At 36.6% G+C, this 16,316-nt stretch overlaps 1 protein-coding gene across 4 annotated transcripts in view; it reads right to left on the reverse strand.

The window, feature by feature from the left end:
• The window catches only part of GDPD4 (glycerophosphodiester phosphodiesterase domain containing 4), a 182,759-nt gene that overhangs the window by 16,001 nt on the left and 150,442 nt on the right, over positions 1 to 16,316 (reverse strand). For 3 of the 4 annotated variants that reach the window (XM_019449912.2, XM_019449914.2, XM_019449911.2), the window contains one exon: positions 6,194 to 6,985. In XM_019449912.2, the coding sequence (XP_019305457.2) occupies positions 6,492 to 6,985 (494 nt within the window). In that variant the 3' untranslated portion in view covers positions 6,194 to 6,491. Of the gene's footprint in view, positions 1 to 6,193; positions 6,986 to 16,316 lie in introns of those variants that run through there. The other variant, XM_019449913.2, reaches the window with a different exon arrangement.

Genomic DNA, 16,316 nt, shown 5'->3' on the forward strand with positions numbered 1-16,316 from the left:
GACACTAATCAATCAAGAGTAAAAAAAGCCAAGCCACAGAACAGGAGAAAATATTTTCAAATCATATATCTGATAAGAGATTAATATCTAGAATATGCAAATAACTCCTAAAGCTGAACAACAATGAAATGAGCAACCAGATTTTTTAAAAGCCTAAGGACTTAAACAGACATTTTCCCAAAGAAGATATATACAAATTGCCAATATGCACATGAAAAGATATCCATCATAACTACTTATTAGGAAAATGCAAATCAAAACTATAATGAGATACCGCCTTACACCTACAAGGGTGGTGATTCTAAAAAATAAAAGAAGTTGGTGAGAATTTGGGGAAATTAGAGCCCTTGTACAGGGGTGGTGGGAATGTAAAATTGTGCAGCCAATGTGAAAAATGATTTGGCAGTTCCTCAAAAATTAAAAATAGAATTATTGTGTTATCCAACAATTCTCACTTCTGGGTATATACTCAAAAAAAAAATTAAAGCAGGGACACTAATAGATACTTGTGTGCCCCTGTTTAGGGAAGATTATTCACAATAGCCTAAAAGCAGAACCACCCAAATGTCCATTGATTGATAAACAAAACATGGTATACACATATAATGGAATATATTTCAGTCTTAAAAAGGAAGGAAATTCTGACATATGTTAAAACATGGATGAGCCTTGAATGGATTAACCTTGAAGTCATTATGCTAAGCAAACTAAACCCGTCATAATAGGACAAATACTGTATGATTCCACTCATATCAAGTACTTAGAATAAATAGAATCACAGATAGAAAAAATAGAATGGTGGTTGCCAGGGACTTGGAGGGAGGGGAGAAATGAGGGGTCATTGTTTAATGCATACAGAGTTTGTAGGGTTTATTTCAGCTCTATTGGGGTATAACTGACAAATAAAAACTGTATATATTTAAGGGGTACAGCTTAATGTTTTGATATACCTATATATTGTGAAATAATCACCACAGTCAAACTAATTAACCTCATATAATTACCATTTTATTTTTTTGTTTCCTTTTGTGGTGAGAACACGTAAGATTTATCCTCTTAGCAAATTTCAAGTATACAACATTGGCAACTAAATTATACTGCTATACATTAGATTTCCAGAAATTATTCATCTTGTATAACTGAAACATTACACCCTTTGATCAACATCTCCTCACTTCTTCCTCACCCTAGCAACCACCATTCTATTCTCTGCTTCCAGGAGTTTGACTATTTTAGATCCTACATATAAGTAAGATCACGGAATATTTGTCTATGTCTGCCTTATTTCATTTAGCATAATGTCCTTCAGTTTCATCAATGGTGTTGCAGATGGAAGGATTTCCCTCTTTTTTAAGGCTGATTACTATTCCACACCAGAAACCAGCTGAACTACTCCTACCCACTGGGCGAACAAGAAAAAACCCACATTGAAACAAGGAGAGGCTGAGACACAATCTTGCCATAAACCTCACCCCTGGCATGGCAACACACAACCAGAAGGAAACTCACAACTTCTGGCTTCTCTCTGAGGAGAAAAGAGTTTGGACCTTGTATTTGGTGGCCTGAATTTTAAGACTTCTGTCTGAAAGATTAGCCCCCAAAACATCTAACTTTGAAAACCAATGGGGCTTGTATCTACCAAATCCATAAGGCTATCGCAAACTCAAAGACCATTCTTTTTTTTTTTTTTAATGTTTATTTTTGAGAGGGAGAAAGTGTGAGTGGGGGAGGGGCAGAGAGAGGGAGACATAGAATTTGAAGCAGGCTCCAGGCTCTGAGCTGTCAGCACAGAGCCCAATGTGGGGCTCAAACCCATGAGATGTGAGATCATGACCTGAGCCAAAGCTGGGCACTTAACTGACTGAGCCACCCAGGTGCTCTAACTCAAAGACCATTCTTAAAGGACTTATGTGGCCTTACCATGGCTAACACCCAGGGCCCAGTGCAGAGGCAAAAGAGTAAAACATACCTAGTCTTTTCACTAAAGAGACCTACCTATTTATCTTAATAGCTGCAGCTGGAGGGGCCAGGTTTCACATCTAACATACATCTAGGGGCCAACTGCAGTACTCTCCAGAGACTACAATGGCTGGTGGGTGCCATCTTTATGTTCTCCCTCTGCCTTACTCCAGGTCACCAGTATTTCTCAGAAAAGAGCCTGACCACATGTCTGCTGTCTTGATTTTTATAGCTGCCGCTCTGGTAGCCAATGGAGCTTAAATTCACAGATCTCACAGGACTATAACAGAGAAACAATTCTTAACTGGCTATCCCCCAAGGCATAGCACAGAGTTGTCAAACAGAAACACCCAGTCTTTCTGTGAAGGAGGCCTATTTGCTTATCTTAAAAGCTGAAGCCTGAGAGGCAGGCTTCTGATTTAGCCTACAGCTAGAGGTGAGCTGCAAACCTCTCCAGAGATCAGGAATGCCCATGGGCACCATCTTCATGCTCTCCCTCTGCCCTGACCCAGGTTGCTGTTGTCTCCAAGAAAATAGTTTGTGTACACATCTGGTAACCTGGCTTCTGTGGGTGCCACCTGGAGGACATATCCCTTGAGAGCCTGGCTCTAGTAACTAGGAGGTTAGTGTTCACAGGTTTAATGAAATGGTAGCAAACAAAAAAAAAATAGTTTATAACTGGCTATATTCTTAGGACTCAGTGCAGAGAAGAGAGAAATATCCATTTCCCAGTTTTCCCTTGAAAGAGGTATATTTGCATACTTTAGAAGCTGCTGAGGTTCTGACTTCTTATTAGCCTGCATCTAGGTGCTGAGATCCCTCCCTCTTTGGGACACTGAAAGGTCTTGGCACACCTTCAACTACCAGAGCCACTAAGAACAAATAGGCCTGCTTAGACAATTACAAAGGTTTGAGAGACAACCAAGAGATAGGGCAGGGTTGGATAATAAGGTTCATCTCCTACACCAGACCACTTTTTCAAGACTCAGAAAGGCAGTTGTTTACCTAAGGCATAGAAACCATCACAGAGAGTCAAGGAAAATGAAAAATAGAGGAATATGTTCCAAATGAAAGAAAAAGATAAAACCTCAGAAAAAGACCTTAATGAAAAGGAGTTAAGTAATTTACCTTATGAAGAGTTTAAAATACTCATAATAAAGATGCTCACTAATGGCAGGAAAGCAATGCATGAACAAAGCAAGAATTTCAACAAAGGGGTAGAGAATATAAGAAAATACCAAACAGAAATTAGACCTGAATAATACAATAAATGAGCTGGAAAAGTTCAATAGAAGGGTTCAATAGCAGATTAGATAAAGCTAAAAGAGGACAAGCAAACCTGAAGACAGGGCAGTGGAATTCATCCAATCAGAAGAGTAAAAAGAATGAAAACATAGTGAAGATTGATTAAAGGACTGTACAACATCAAGTGGACCAATATGCACTTTACAGGGGTTCCAGAAAGAGAAAAGAGAAAGAAAGAGATAGAAAATTTCTTTGGAGAAATAATGGTTGAAAACTTCTCTAACCTGGGAAATGAAGCAGATATTCAGATCCAGGAAGCCTATAGAGTTCCATAAGATGAATTCAAAGAGACCCACACCAAGACACATTATAATTATCAAAAGTTAAAGACAAGGAGAAACGCAAGAGGAAAACAACTTGTTACATATAAGAGAACCCCCACAAGACTATATGCAGATTTTTCAGCCAAGGCCAAAAGAAAGTGGAACAATATATTCAAAGTGCTAAAAGAAAAAAAGTGTCACCAAGAATATTCTACCCAGCAAAGTTGGCCTTTAGAATTCAGAAACAGTCAAAGTGTTTACTAGACAATCAACACCTGAAAGAGGTAGCACCACTAGACTGGCCTTAAAGGAAATGTTAAAGAGACTTCTTTAAGCTGATATGAAAGGGTGTTAATTAATAACAGGAAAATATATGAAGGTACAAATATCAATTGTAAAGGTAAATATATAAATTCAGAAGAATCTACTGTAATGGTGGTATGTTAATTACTTATAGATCCAGTATGAAGGCTAAAAGACAAAAGTAATAAAAATAACTATAACTACAATAATTTATTAATGGATACACAAGATACAAGATGTAAATTGTGATATCAAAAACATAAAACGTGGGGGTGGGAGAGTAAAAACGTAAAGCTTCAGAATGTGTTCAAACTAAAGTTATCGACTTAAAATAAACTGGTATAAGATGTTTTATGTAAGCTTCATGGTAAACACAAAGCAAAAACTTATAGAACATACCCAAAAGATAAAAAGAGTCTAAGTATGCCACTACAGAAAATCTTCAAATCACAAAGGGAGAGAGCAAGAGAAAAAGGAACAGAAGAATTACAAAACATCCAGAAAACAATTAACAAAATGGCAATAAGCCCACACCTATCAATAATTACTTTAAATGTAAATGGCAAAGTTCTCCAATCAAAAGACAGAGTGTGGCTAAATGGATTAAAAAACAAGACCCAACTATATGCTGCCTACAAGAGACTCACTTTAAGGATACACAGACTGAAAGTGAAGAGATTGAAAAAGATATTCCATGCAAATGGAAACCAAAAGAAAGCTGAAAGAAAAGAATTCCATTACATGTATAAACACATATATATACACATACATGTATCACATTTTCTTTACCTATTCATGCATCAACAGACATTTAGGTTGTTTTCATATATTGGCTATTGTGAATAATGCTGCAATAAACATGGAAGTACAGCTATCTCTTCATGGTACTGATTTCATTTCTTTTGGATATATACCCAATAGTGGGATTGCTGGACTATAGTAGTTGTATTTTTAATTTTTTTGAGGTACCTCTCTATGGCTTTCCATAGTGGTGGTAACAATTTACATTCCCATCAACAATGTACAAGAGTTCTCTTTTCTTGCCATGCTAACATTTGTTATCTTTTGTCTTATTGATAATAGTCATTCTACCAGGTGTGAGGATTTCTCTTCATGGCTTTGACTGAATTTCCATTTTTGTGTACCTGTTGGCCATCTGCATGTATTTTTTTGAGAAACGTCTATTCAGGTCCCATTCCCATTTTTTACTCAGGTATGTATATTTTTACATATGTATGTATGTATTTGCTATTGGATTGTAGGAGTTCCTTATATATTTTGGATACTAACCCTTTATTAGATATATGATGGCAAATATTTTCTCCCACTCTGTAGGTTGCCTCTTCACTCTGTTGATTGTTTCCTTTGCCATGCAGAAGCTTTTTAGTTTGATACAATCCCACTTGTTTATTTTTGCTTCTGTTGCCTGCACTTCACTATCATGTCCAAAAAATCATACCTCAGATCAATGTCAAGAAGGTTTTTCCCTATGTTTTCTTCTGGTAATTTTATAGTTTCAGATCTTACGTTTAAGTAACCATCCAGAGTTTCTGTTTTGCAAAATGAAAAAGTTCTGGAGGTGGATGGAAGTGTTGATTGCACAACATGAATGTACTTAATGCCACTGGGCTGTACACTTAAAAGTAGTTACAATGATAAATTTTGTCATGTATATTTTACCACAATTTTTTTAAAGGACGAACGAAAAAAGAATTTAAGATTGGTGTTAAAGTTTTGTTAGACTAATGTTGTCTATCATGCCTGGTGACAGTTCTTTCACTGTTACCTTGAAAAATTATTTAAGCATTTATATTTGTAAATAATTATATTTAGTTATTTATTATAGTTCTATTTATCTTGACTCATCCACTAGATTGACTTTTATCTGAGGGAAGTGGCAACATCCCATTCTTAGTGTGAGTCAAGAGAATAAAGCTCTAGAGCTTGTGCTTAGGTTTGATGAGGTATTTAAAAATATTCCATTTTTATCTCATTGCAGTGCTTCTTTCACTTGGTAAATGCCAGGCATTTCTTCCTTTTTGGGGATCCTCCAGATTGATAGGTCCCAAACACTTGCTGTGGCTCTGACTTTCACTCAAGGTCTAGGGCCACTGGGTGGGCATGGGATTATGCCCATCATCCCACTGGGGAATCAGCCATGGACAAGCTATTAGGAAGTATCTCACTGCACACTAGATCATACAATATGCATGTAAGATGATCTTTCCCCAAACTCATGGCCTTACCTATGCCACTTCTCATTCTCTGACTCAGGATGGCATCACTTTTGCACTCATCCCCTAGTCTCTGTCAGCGTTAGTGATAGCAGAGGGGTCCAAAGAATACACCAGTAACCTTCTGCATTCCTGAGAAGTTGCCTTTATTCCCATGCTGATGTGCACAGTCATTCCTTTAGCAGGAAGTACTATGAAGGGTTAGGATGAGAAACTCTCTAACATCAGAGAACAACTAACTCCAGCTTCAAGACCACAACAGTTTTTCCCTTGCCTATCCCCTAGAGATGCATTCTTTATTGAAAGCACTAGACCAGAGGGGTTTTCCTGAGAGCCTCAATGGCCCTTCTGCACTCTTTTCTTGACCACTTCCCACCATCACCACTCTTAGGAACAGAGATGAAAAGGAACAGGAAAGCAATATTGGCTAATTCTTCTTTGAGGTCAGCTCATAGGAAAACATGCTGGATATGGCAGAAAATACTGAAAAAGAGTATTGTTGAGAGGATTCAAAGGTGGAGGTCTTTTCAGATTCTGTTTTAGATTGAGCAATCTCTAAGGAAGAAATTGTTGGTTTATTCACCTTTAGGGAAGGCAATGCAGTTTCAAGGGTAGCCTCTCTGGGAGCATCCCACGTGGGTTCAAATGTTTTCTCGGTGGGTGATGGTTGTCTAACATCATCCTTGCTAGGCATCAGTGGTTTGATGGTTTCCTTGACTTGCTCTGGTTCACTGGATTTCTTCTTGGGGACTACTAAAAAATGGCAAGAACCTGGCTGTTTCTTTGTGCTCTTGGTTAAAGCTGGGTAGAAGGCTGATAGAGCCCAAGGATTTCCCAAAACTCGGAAGGAAGGCTTATTGGGTAAATTTGTAGAGTCCTGACTCCCATGTTCCCTCTGTTGTAGGCTTAAACTCCGAAGATCTGTGGGATAGAAACAACAAAAACAAAGATTCCTCAAATGTCACTTCTCTAATCTTTTCTGGTCATGTTGAGAAGTTTTATCATCTTTAAAATGTTGGCCCCTCACGTACCATTTCAGGTTCTTTCCCCCCTTAGTTTTCCCTTCCCCAAACTTTGTAAGGATTTTATTATGGCACTGGAGTTTAAGAGTCTATTGTAGGGGTGCCTGGGTTGCTCAGTCGGTTAAGCGTCCAACTTCGGCTCAGGTCATGATCTCCCAATGTGTGAGTTCAAGCCCCGCGTCGGGCTCTGTGCTGACAGCGCAGAGCCTGGAGCCTGCTTCAGATTCTGTGTCTCCCTCTCTCTCTGCCCCTTCTCTGCTCATGCTCTGTCTCTCTACGTCTCAAAAATAAATAAAAACATTAAAAAAAAAAGTCTATTGTATGAGATTTTAGGTCACCATGAAAGCTCTCAGAAGGTAGGAAGTCACATCTGCTTAAAGTTCATGCATTTCACAACCACTGCTTCCAAATCAATTTGAACAAACAAATGAATACATCCTCAATTAGGATGGGAGCTTTTTAAAGGCAGAGACTTTGTCTTGCTTGCCACTACATACACAGTGCTCAGCAGCATCTGTCACACAAGTAAGTTCTGAAAAAATAATTTTAATCTGACAGAAAAATAAATGATGGAGACTACTTCTAGTAATGGAGCTAGAAAACTGAATCTTACCAAAGACAAATTAATAACTGGATAATAATTAACCCAAGAAAACACCTTAAAATCATTTAAGATTTTACAATATGGTGAGGAACTGTGGGGCCAAAATCTAGAAGATAATGAGAATCCAAAGAAGTCAGTCCAGATCTCAGTTGTTTTTGCCCTGAGTGTAATGTCAATCTTGAAACCACCGCACACATGAGCTTCATTTTCTGTCAGCTTTACAGAAGGAAGGGGATTCTAATTGCACTTTAATTGAATTTGTAGGTCAATTCCATGACAAGTAGTATCTGTGATATTAGGTTTTCTAATTCATAAATGTGGCATGTTGGTCCATTTGTGTCTTCTCTCAGTAAACTTCTATAGCTTTCGGTGACCAACCATATCTTCTCTGTGACAGCTTGCAATGTTTTCCTTAAATTTATTCCTATTTTGGTTTTTTGGTGTTGCAATTGATGCTATTTAAATTTTTAAGTTTCTAATTATTTATTGCTAATATATAGACATACAATTGATTTTTCTGTATATTGACCTTGTATCCTGAGACACTGTTTAACTCACTTATTCCAGTAGGTTTGTTTGTTGATTTCTTAGATTTTTTGTTTAATTTTAATTCTAGTATAGTTAACATACAGTGTTATGTATAATATAGTGATTCAACAATTCCATATATTACTCAATGCTCAAGATAAATATACTCTTAATCTCCTTTACCTATTTCACCCATCCTCCCACCCGCCTCCCCTCTGATAACCATCTGATTGTTTCCTATAGTTAGGTGTCTGTTTTTTATTTGTCTCTTTTCCCCCCCTTTGTTCATTTTGTTTCTTCAATTCCACACGAGTGAAACCATATGATATTTGTCTTTCTCTGACTTACTTAACTTAGCACTATACTCTCTAGATCCATCTGTGTTGTTACAAATGGCAAGATTTAATCTTTATGGATGAATAATAGACTATTTGTGTGTGTCTTATCCGTTTATCTATTGATGGACACCTGTGTTCCTTCCATAATTTGACTGTTGTAAATAATGCTGTGATAAACATAGGGGTGAATGTATCCCTTCAAATTAGTGTTTTTGTATTTTTGGGGTAAATACCCAGTATGTCAATTACTGGATCATAGGGTAGTTCTATTTTTACTTTTTTGAGGAACCTCCACTCTGTCTTCCACAGTGGCTATACCAGTTTGCATTCTCACCAACAGTGCATGAGGGTTCCTCTTTCTCCACATCTTTGCCAACACTTGCTGTTTCTTGTGTTTTGATTTTAACCATTCTGACAGGTGTGAGGTGATATCACATTGTGGTTTTGATTTGCATTTCCCTGATGATAAGTGATGTTGAGCATCTTTTCATGTTATCTGTCTGCCATCTGGATGTCTTCTTTGGAGAAATGTTTGTTCATGTCTTCTGCCAATTTAAAAATTGGATTATTTATTTTTGGGCGTTGAGTTGTATAAATTCTTTATATGCTTTGGATACTAACCCTCAACCCAATATGTCATTTGCAATTATCTTCTCCCATTCAGTAGGTTATCTTTTGGTTTTGTTAGTTGTTTCCTTCGAAGTACAGAAGCTTTTTATTTTTCCTTTTGTTTCCCTTGCTTCAGGGGACATACCTAGAAAGATGTTGCTATGACCAATGTCAGAGAAATTACTGCCTGTTTTCTCTTCTAGGATTTTTATAGTTTCAGGTCTCACATTTAGATCCTGAATCCATTTTGAGTTCATTTTTGTGTATGGTGTAAGAAAGTGGCCCAGTTTTATTCTTTTGCATGTTCCTATCCTGTTTTCCCAGCACCATTTGTTGAAGAGACTATCTTTTTCTCATTGCATAGCCTTTCCTCTTTTATCAAAGATTAATTGACCATACAGTTGTGGTTTTATTTCTGTGTTTTCTCTTCTGTTATGTTGATCTATGTGCCTTTTTTCTGGTGCCAGCACCATACTGTTTTGATTACTACAGCTTTGAAATATAACTTGAAGTCCAGAATTATGATGCCTACAGCTTTGCTTTTCAAGATTGCTTTGGCCAATTGCAGTGTTTTGTGGTTGCATACAAATTCTAGAATCACTTATTATAGTTCTGTGAAAAATGCTGTCGGTATTTTGATAAGTATTGTATTAAATGTATAGATCGCTTTGGGTAGTATACCCATTTTAACAATATTTGTTCTTGCAATTCATGAGCATGGAATGTCTTACCATTACTTTGTGTCACCTTCAATTTCTTTCATCAGTGTTACAGTCTTCAGAACACAGGTCTTTCACCTCTTTGGTTAGGTTTATTCCTAGGTATCTTATTATTTTTGGTGCAGTTATAAATGGGATTGTTTTCCTAATTTCTCTTTTTGCTGCTTCATTAGTGTGTAGAATGCAACAATGATTTTGTACCCTGTGACTTTACTGAATTTGTTTATCAGTTCTAACAGTTTTTTGGTGGAGTTCTTTGGGTTTTCTCTATATAGTATCATGTCATCTGAAAATAGTGAAAGTTTTACTTCTTCCTTACTGATTTGGATGCCTTTTCTTTCTTTTTGCAGTCTTATTGCTATGGCTAGGGCTTCCAGTACAATGTTGAATAAAAGTGGTGACAGTAGACATACTTGTCTTGTTCTTGACCTAAGGGGGAAAGCTCTCAGTTTTTCTCCATTAAGGATGATATTAGTTGTGGGTTTTCCACAAAACCTGTGGCCTTTATTATGTTGAGGTATGTTCCCTCTAAAACTACTTTGTTGAGAGTTTTTACATGAATTGCTGTTGTACTTTGTCATGTGCTTTTTCTGCATCTATTGAAAGGATCAGATGGTTGTTATCCTTTTATTGATGTGATGTATCGCACTGATTGACTTGTGAATATTGAACCACCCTTTCAACTCAGAAATAAATCCCACTTGATTGTGGTGAATAATTTTTAAAAATATATTTTGGATTCAGTTTGCTAGTACTTTGTTGAGGCTTTTACATCTATGTTCATCAGGGATATTGGCCTGTAGTTTTCTTTTTTAGTTTTTTCTTTTTTTTTTAGGTGTGTGTGTGTGCGCGTGCACGCACATGCATGTATGTATGTGTGTCTTTATTTGGTTTTGGTATCAGGGTAATGCTGGACTCATAGAAAGAATTAGGAAGTTTTCCTTTCTCTTATGTTTTCTGGAATAGTCTGAGAAGATTAGGTATTAAGTCTTCTTTAAATGTTTGGTAGAATTCACCTGTGTAGCTGTCTGGTCCTGGATTTTTTTGTTTGTTGGGAGTTTTTTAAGTTACTGATTCAATTTCATTGCTGGCAATTGGTCTGTTCGAATTTTCCATTTCTTCCTGCTTTGGTTGTGGTGGGTTATCTGTTTCTAGGAATTTATCCATTTCTTCTAGGTTGTCCAGGTTTTTTTGAAATGTACTTTTTTATAATATTCTCTTACAGTCCTTTATATTTCCATGGTGTTGGTTATTTCTCTTTCATTTCTGATTTTGAGTCCTCTTTTTTTTCTTTCTTTTTAAAATATGTCTGGCTAGAGGTTTATCAATTTTCTTGATCTTTTCGAAGAAACAGCTGGCTTCATTGATCTGTTCCATTGTTTTTTCAGTTTCTATATCATTAATTTCTGCTGTAATCTTCATTATTTCCTTCCTTCTGCTGTTTTTGGGTTTTGTTTGTTGTTTGTTTATTGTTTGTTTGTTGTTCTTCTAGCTCCTGTAAGGTTAGGTTGTTTGCTGGAGATTTTTCTTGCTTCTTAAGGTAGTAGGCTTGTATTGCTATAAACTTCTTAGAACCACTTTTGCTGCATCCCAAAGATTTTGGATTGTTGTGTTTCCATTTTCATTTGTCTCCATGTATTTTTTTTAATTTCCTCTTTGATTTCTTGCTTGACCCATTCATTGTTTACTAGCATGTTATTTAACCTCCACCTATTTGTGTTCTTTCCAGATTTTTTTTCTCGTGGTTGCTTTCTAGTTTCATCACGTTGTGGTCAGAAAAGATGTGTGGTATAACTTCTTTTTTAAATTGTTGAGAATTGTTTTATGACTTAATATGTGATCTATTCTGGATAATGTTCCATGTGCACTTGAAATGAATGTGTGTTCTGTTTTAGGATGAATGTTCTGAATATATCTATTAAATCATCTGGTCCAGTGTGTCATTCAAAACCACTGTTCCTTACTGATTTTCCGTTTAGAGGACTTGTCCATTGTTGTAAGTCGGGTGTTAATGTTCCCTATTATTGTATTACTATAGATTAGTTCCTTTATATTTGTTATTAACTGGTTTATATATTTGGATGCTTCCATGTTGGATGCATAAACATTTCCAATTATTATGTTTTCTTGTTGTATTATCCCCTTAATGTTTATATAGTGTCCTTCTTTGTCTCTTGTTACAGTCCTTGTTTTAAAGTTTTGATTGATATAAATATTGCTACCTCGGCTTTCTTTTCATATCCATTTGCATGATAAATATTCTTCCATTTCCTCACCTTTTTTAAATTTTCAAGTTAGTTAACATACAATGTAGCCTTGGCTTCAGGAGTAGGACCCAGTGCTTCATCTCTTACATATGATATCCAATGCTCATTCTGAAAGTGCCCTCCTTAATGCCCATCACCCATTTAACCCGCTCCCCACCCACCCACCCACCAACCTCCTCTAACAACCCTCAGTTTGTTCTCCATTTTTAAGAAACTCTTATGGTTTGCTTTCCTCTCTGGTTTTTTAAATCTTATTTTTCCTTCCTTTCCCTTATGTTGAGTTTCTCAAATTCCACATATGTCCATCTCCTAACTTTCAATCTGCATGTGTCTTTAGGTCTGAAGTGAGTCTCTTGTAGTCAGCATATAGATGGGTCTTTTTCTTATTCTATCTATTCCAACAAACTATGTCTTTTGATTGGAGCAATTAGTCCATTTACAGACTACATAATTATTGACAGGAACGTATTTATTGCCATTTTGTTATTTGTTATATGTTTTTGTGGATCTTCTCTGTTTGTTTCTTCATTTGCCCTCTTCTCTCACCATAAGTTGGCTTTCTTTAGAGATATACCTAGATTTCTTTCGTTTTTATTTTTTGCCTATTACTTGTTTTTCATTTGTTGTTCCCATTAGGTTTGTATATAATATCTTCTGCTTAAGTTGATGGTCACTTAAGTTTGACCCATTCTTTACTCCTCTCCTCCCCATGTTTTAGGTATATGGTATAATACTTCACATCCTTTCATTTTGTGAGCCTCTTGACTGATTTTTACATACATACTTATTTTTACTGCTTTTGTGCTTCCTATTAACTCTTACTAATGGCCATTTCCTTTCCACTCAAAGAGTCCCCTTTAACATTTCTTGTAGGGCTGGCTTAGTGGTCATGAACTTCTTTAACTTTTGTCTGTCTGGGAAACTCATTATCTCTCCTTCTATTCTGAATGATAGCCTTGCTGGATACAGTATCCTTGGCTACAGATTTTTCCATTTCAGCACTTTGAATGTATTATACCACTCCCTTCTGACCTGCAGAGTTTCTGGTGAAAAATCCACTGATAGCCTTAAGGGGCTTTCCTTCTATGTAGCTGTTTTCTTTTCTCTTGCTTTTAAAATTCTTTATCACTGCTTTTAAAATTCTTTATCACTGTCTTTTGACATTTTAATTACTATGTGTCTTATGGACCTCCTTGGGTTGATTTTTGCTGCAGGATCTCTGTGCCTCCTGGATTTGAATATGTTTTCTTTCCCAAATTCACAAAGTTTTCAGCTATTGTTTCTCCAAATAAATTTTCTGCCCCCTTTTCTCTTCTTCTTTTGAGATCCCTACATTGCAAATGTTATTGCACTTGATGGAGTCACTGAGTTCCCTAAGTCTATTCTCATTTTGCATAATATTTTTCTCTTACCTGTTCAGCTTGATTACTTTCCATTACACTATCTTCTAGGTCACTGATCCATTCTTCTGCTGCTTCTAGCCTACTATCTATTTCATCTAGTTTACTTTTTTTTTAAATGTTAATTTATTTTTGAGAGACAGAGCATGAGCAGGGGAGGCACAGAGAGGGAGACACAGAATCTGAAGCAGGCTCCAGGTTCCAAGCTGTCAGCACAGAGCCTGACGTGGGCCTCAAACCCATGAACTGTAAGATAATGACCTGAGCCAAAGTCAGACGCTTAACTGACCGAGCCAACCAGGTGCCCCATAGTTTATTTTAAATTTCAATTATTGTGTTATTTCTGATTGGTTCTTTTTTTTAAATCTCTTTAAGGGTCTCACTGATGTCCTCTACTCTTTTCTCAAGTCCATTGAGTATCTTTATGATCATTACTTTAAGTTCTCTATCAGGCATATTATTTATCTCCATTTCCCTTAAGTCTCTTGCTGTGATTTTGTCCCACTCTTTTATTTGGGACATATTCCTCAGTCTCATTTTTGTCTAACTTTCTGTGTCTGTTTTTCTTTTTCTTTTTGTCTTTAATGTGTGTGTGTGTATATATATATATATATATATATATATATATATATATATATATAAAACTTGACTATATATAAATATATATATATTTATATATATATCACTGTATATATATCACTATATATATATATCACTATATATATATATATATATATATATATATATATATATATATATATAGTCAAGACTATATATATATATAGTCAAGTTTTGTCTGTTTTTCTGTGTTAGGTAAGTCAGCTATGTCTCTTGCTCTTGAAAGTAGTGGGTAGGGTACACAATTTAACAAGGTGGTGCTAGTCCTCTTCCACAGGGCAAGCATAGCCATCACAGAAACAGAACCCAGTCAGCTTCACAAAGCACATGTGGGCTGGGGGCCCAGTTTTAATAAGGTGTGACAATCACCCATGGGAGATCACCAGCCTCCACTGGATGTAGGTCCTACAAAGTGTACAGTTGGAAGATGTGTTGGCAAGATTTGTGCTGGTCTTCTGGGGGAGGGGAACAGCAACACCAGGACTGAGGCAAGCCTGGCTTGAGGGGATGGGGTGTAGTATAAGCAAATTAGCTAGTGAATGCTGGTGCCACATTGGTTCGCACAGGTGGCCATGTGTTTATGCTAGGTGGGGCAAGGGAGGGAGACAATGCCTGCCAGCTCCTTTGTTACTGGAGAAGTCCCTCAGTGAACTCTGAGATTAGTAAATAACACTCCCTCTATGCCCCCAGTGTTTTTCAAACTGCTGCTTCTATGCTGTATCCCTGTGGGCTGTGTGTTGTGCTGTCTCTTTAAGGGTGGGGACTCAGTTTCCTATTGCCCTCTTGGCTCTCCTAGAGCCAAGCCTGCTGATTTTTAAAGTTCCAGGCTTTAAGTCTCACTGGTTAGAAGAACTCATGAAATTCAGCCCCTCTGGTTTTCAACACCAAATGTTATGGGATTCATCTTCCCTGTCCAGACTTCTGGGTGTGATAGTCTGTTTTTTCTCCCCTCTCCACACCCATAGCTCCCTCTTTCTGGTGGTTAAACCCATCTAAATCACACTATATCTTTGCCCTTCCTACCCTCTTCTCTATATTTAGTTGTGAAGTTTGTTCTGGCAGTCTTTGAGACATTTTCTGGATTATTTACACTGGCATGAGTGTTAACTGGTTGTGTCCATGGGACGAGGTGACTTTAGGGTTCTCCTACTCCACTGTCCTGGGAAGTCTAGAATTTTTATGTAATTAATCTGCAAATGAGGAGTTTTTTTTATTTCTTCCTTTATGCCTGTTATTTATCTTACCAAACTAGTTAGGATTTCCACAATGCTGAGCAGCAGTGGTGAGAGCAGATACCCTTGCCTTGTTTCTGATCTTAGGGGAAAAACATTCATTGTTTCACCGTTAAAAATGATATTGACTGTAGGTTTCCTATAAATGTTTTCCATCAGATTGAGGAAGTTTAATTCTACTAGTTTTCCCAGAGCTTTTTTTTTTTTATCATAAATGGGTGCTTACTTCTGTCAAATATACTATTTCTACTTTATTAATTCAGTCGATTATATTAATTTTCAAATGATATATTCATCTTGTACTACTGGGATAAACCCTACTTATGACATATTATCCTTTTTATATACTGATGTATTCAATTTGCTAACATTTTGCTAAGAATTTTTAGGTCTAAGTTCATAATGATATTGGTGTATAAATTTAGTTATTGTAATATCTTTGTCAGTTTTTATAGGAGGGTATTGTTGGCCTCAAAAATCTGCTAGGTAGTGTTCCTCTTCCTTTTTTTCTGAGTTGGTATAAAATTAGCATTATTTAATATTTGATTAACCAGTGAAAATTCTCTGGGCCTAGACGTTTCCTTTTGGTGAGGTTTTTGGGATATGCAGTTGATTCTGAAGGTGAGTTATTAAAAATTGTTATTTCTTCTTCTTTTAGTTCTGGTAAGCTGTTTATTTCAAGGGATTTCTCTAGTTTACTTAAGTTGTAAATTTTAGTGGCATAAAAATGTTCCTAATTTTCCTTTTTATGTCTAGGATATGGACAGATAATCCATTTTTCATTCATCATATCAGCAATCAATCTCTCTCTCTTCCTTTCCCTCCCTTTCTCATCTTGCTCAGAGTTTATCAATTTTGTTAATCTTTTCAAAAAATTAACTTTTACTCAGAACGGATTCTCCGGAGCCAAGCGCA

Source organism: Panthera pardus, unplaced genomic scaffold (genome assembly GCF_024362965.1).
Source record: "Panthera pardus isolate Hobbes unplaced genomic scaffold, ASM2436296v1 HiC_scaffold_12, whole genome shotgun sequence".
In the NCBI taxonomy this organism is placed as follows: Eukaryota; Metazoa; Chordata; class Mammalia; order Carnivora; family Felidae; genus Panthera; species Panthera pardus.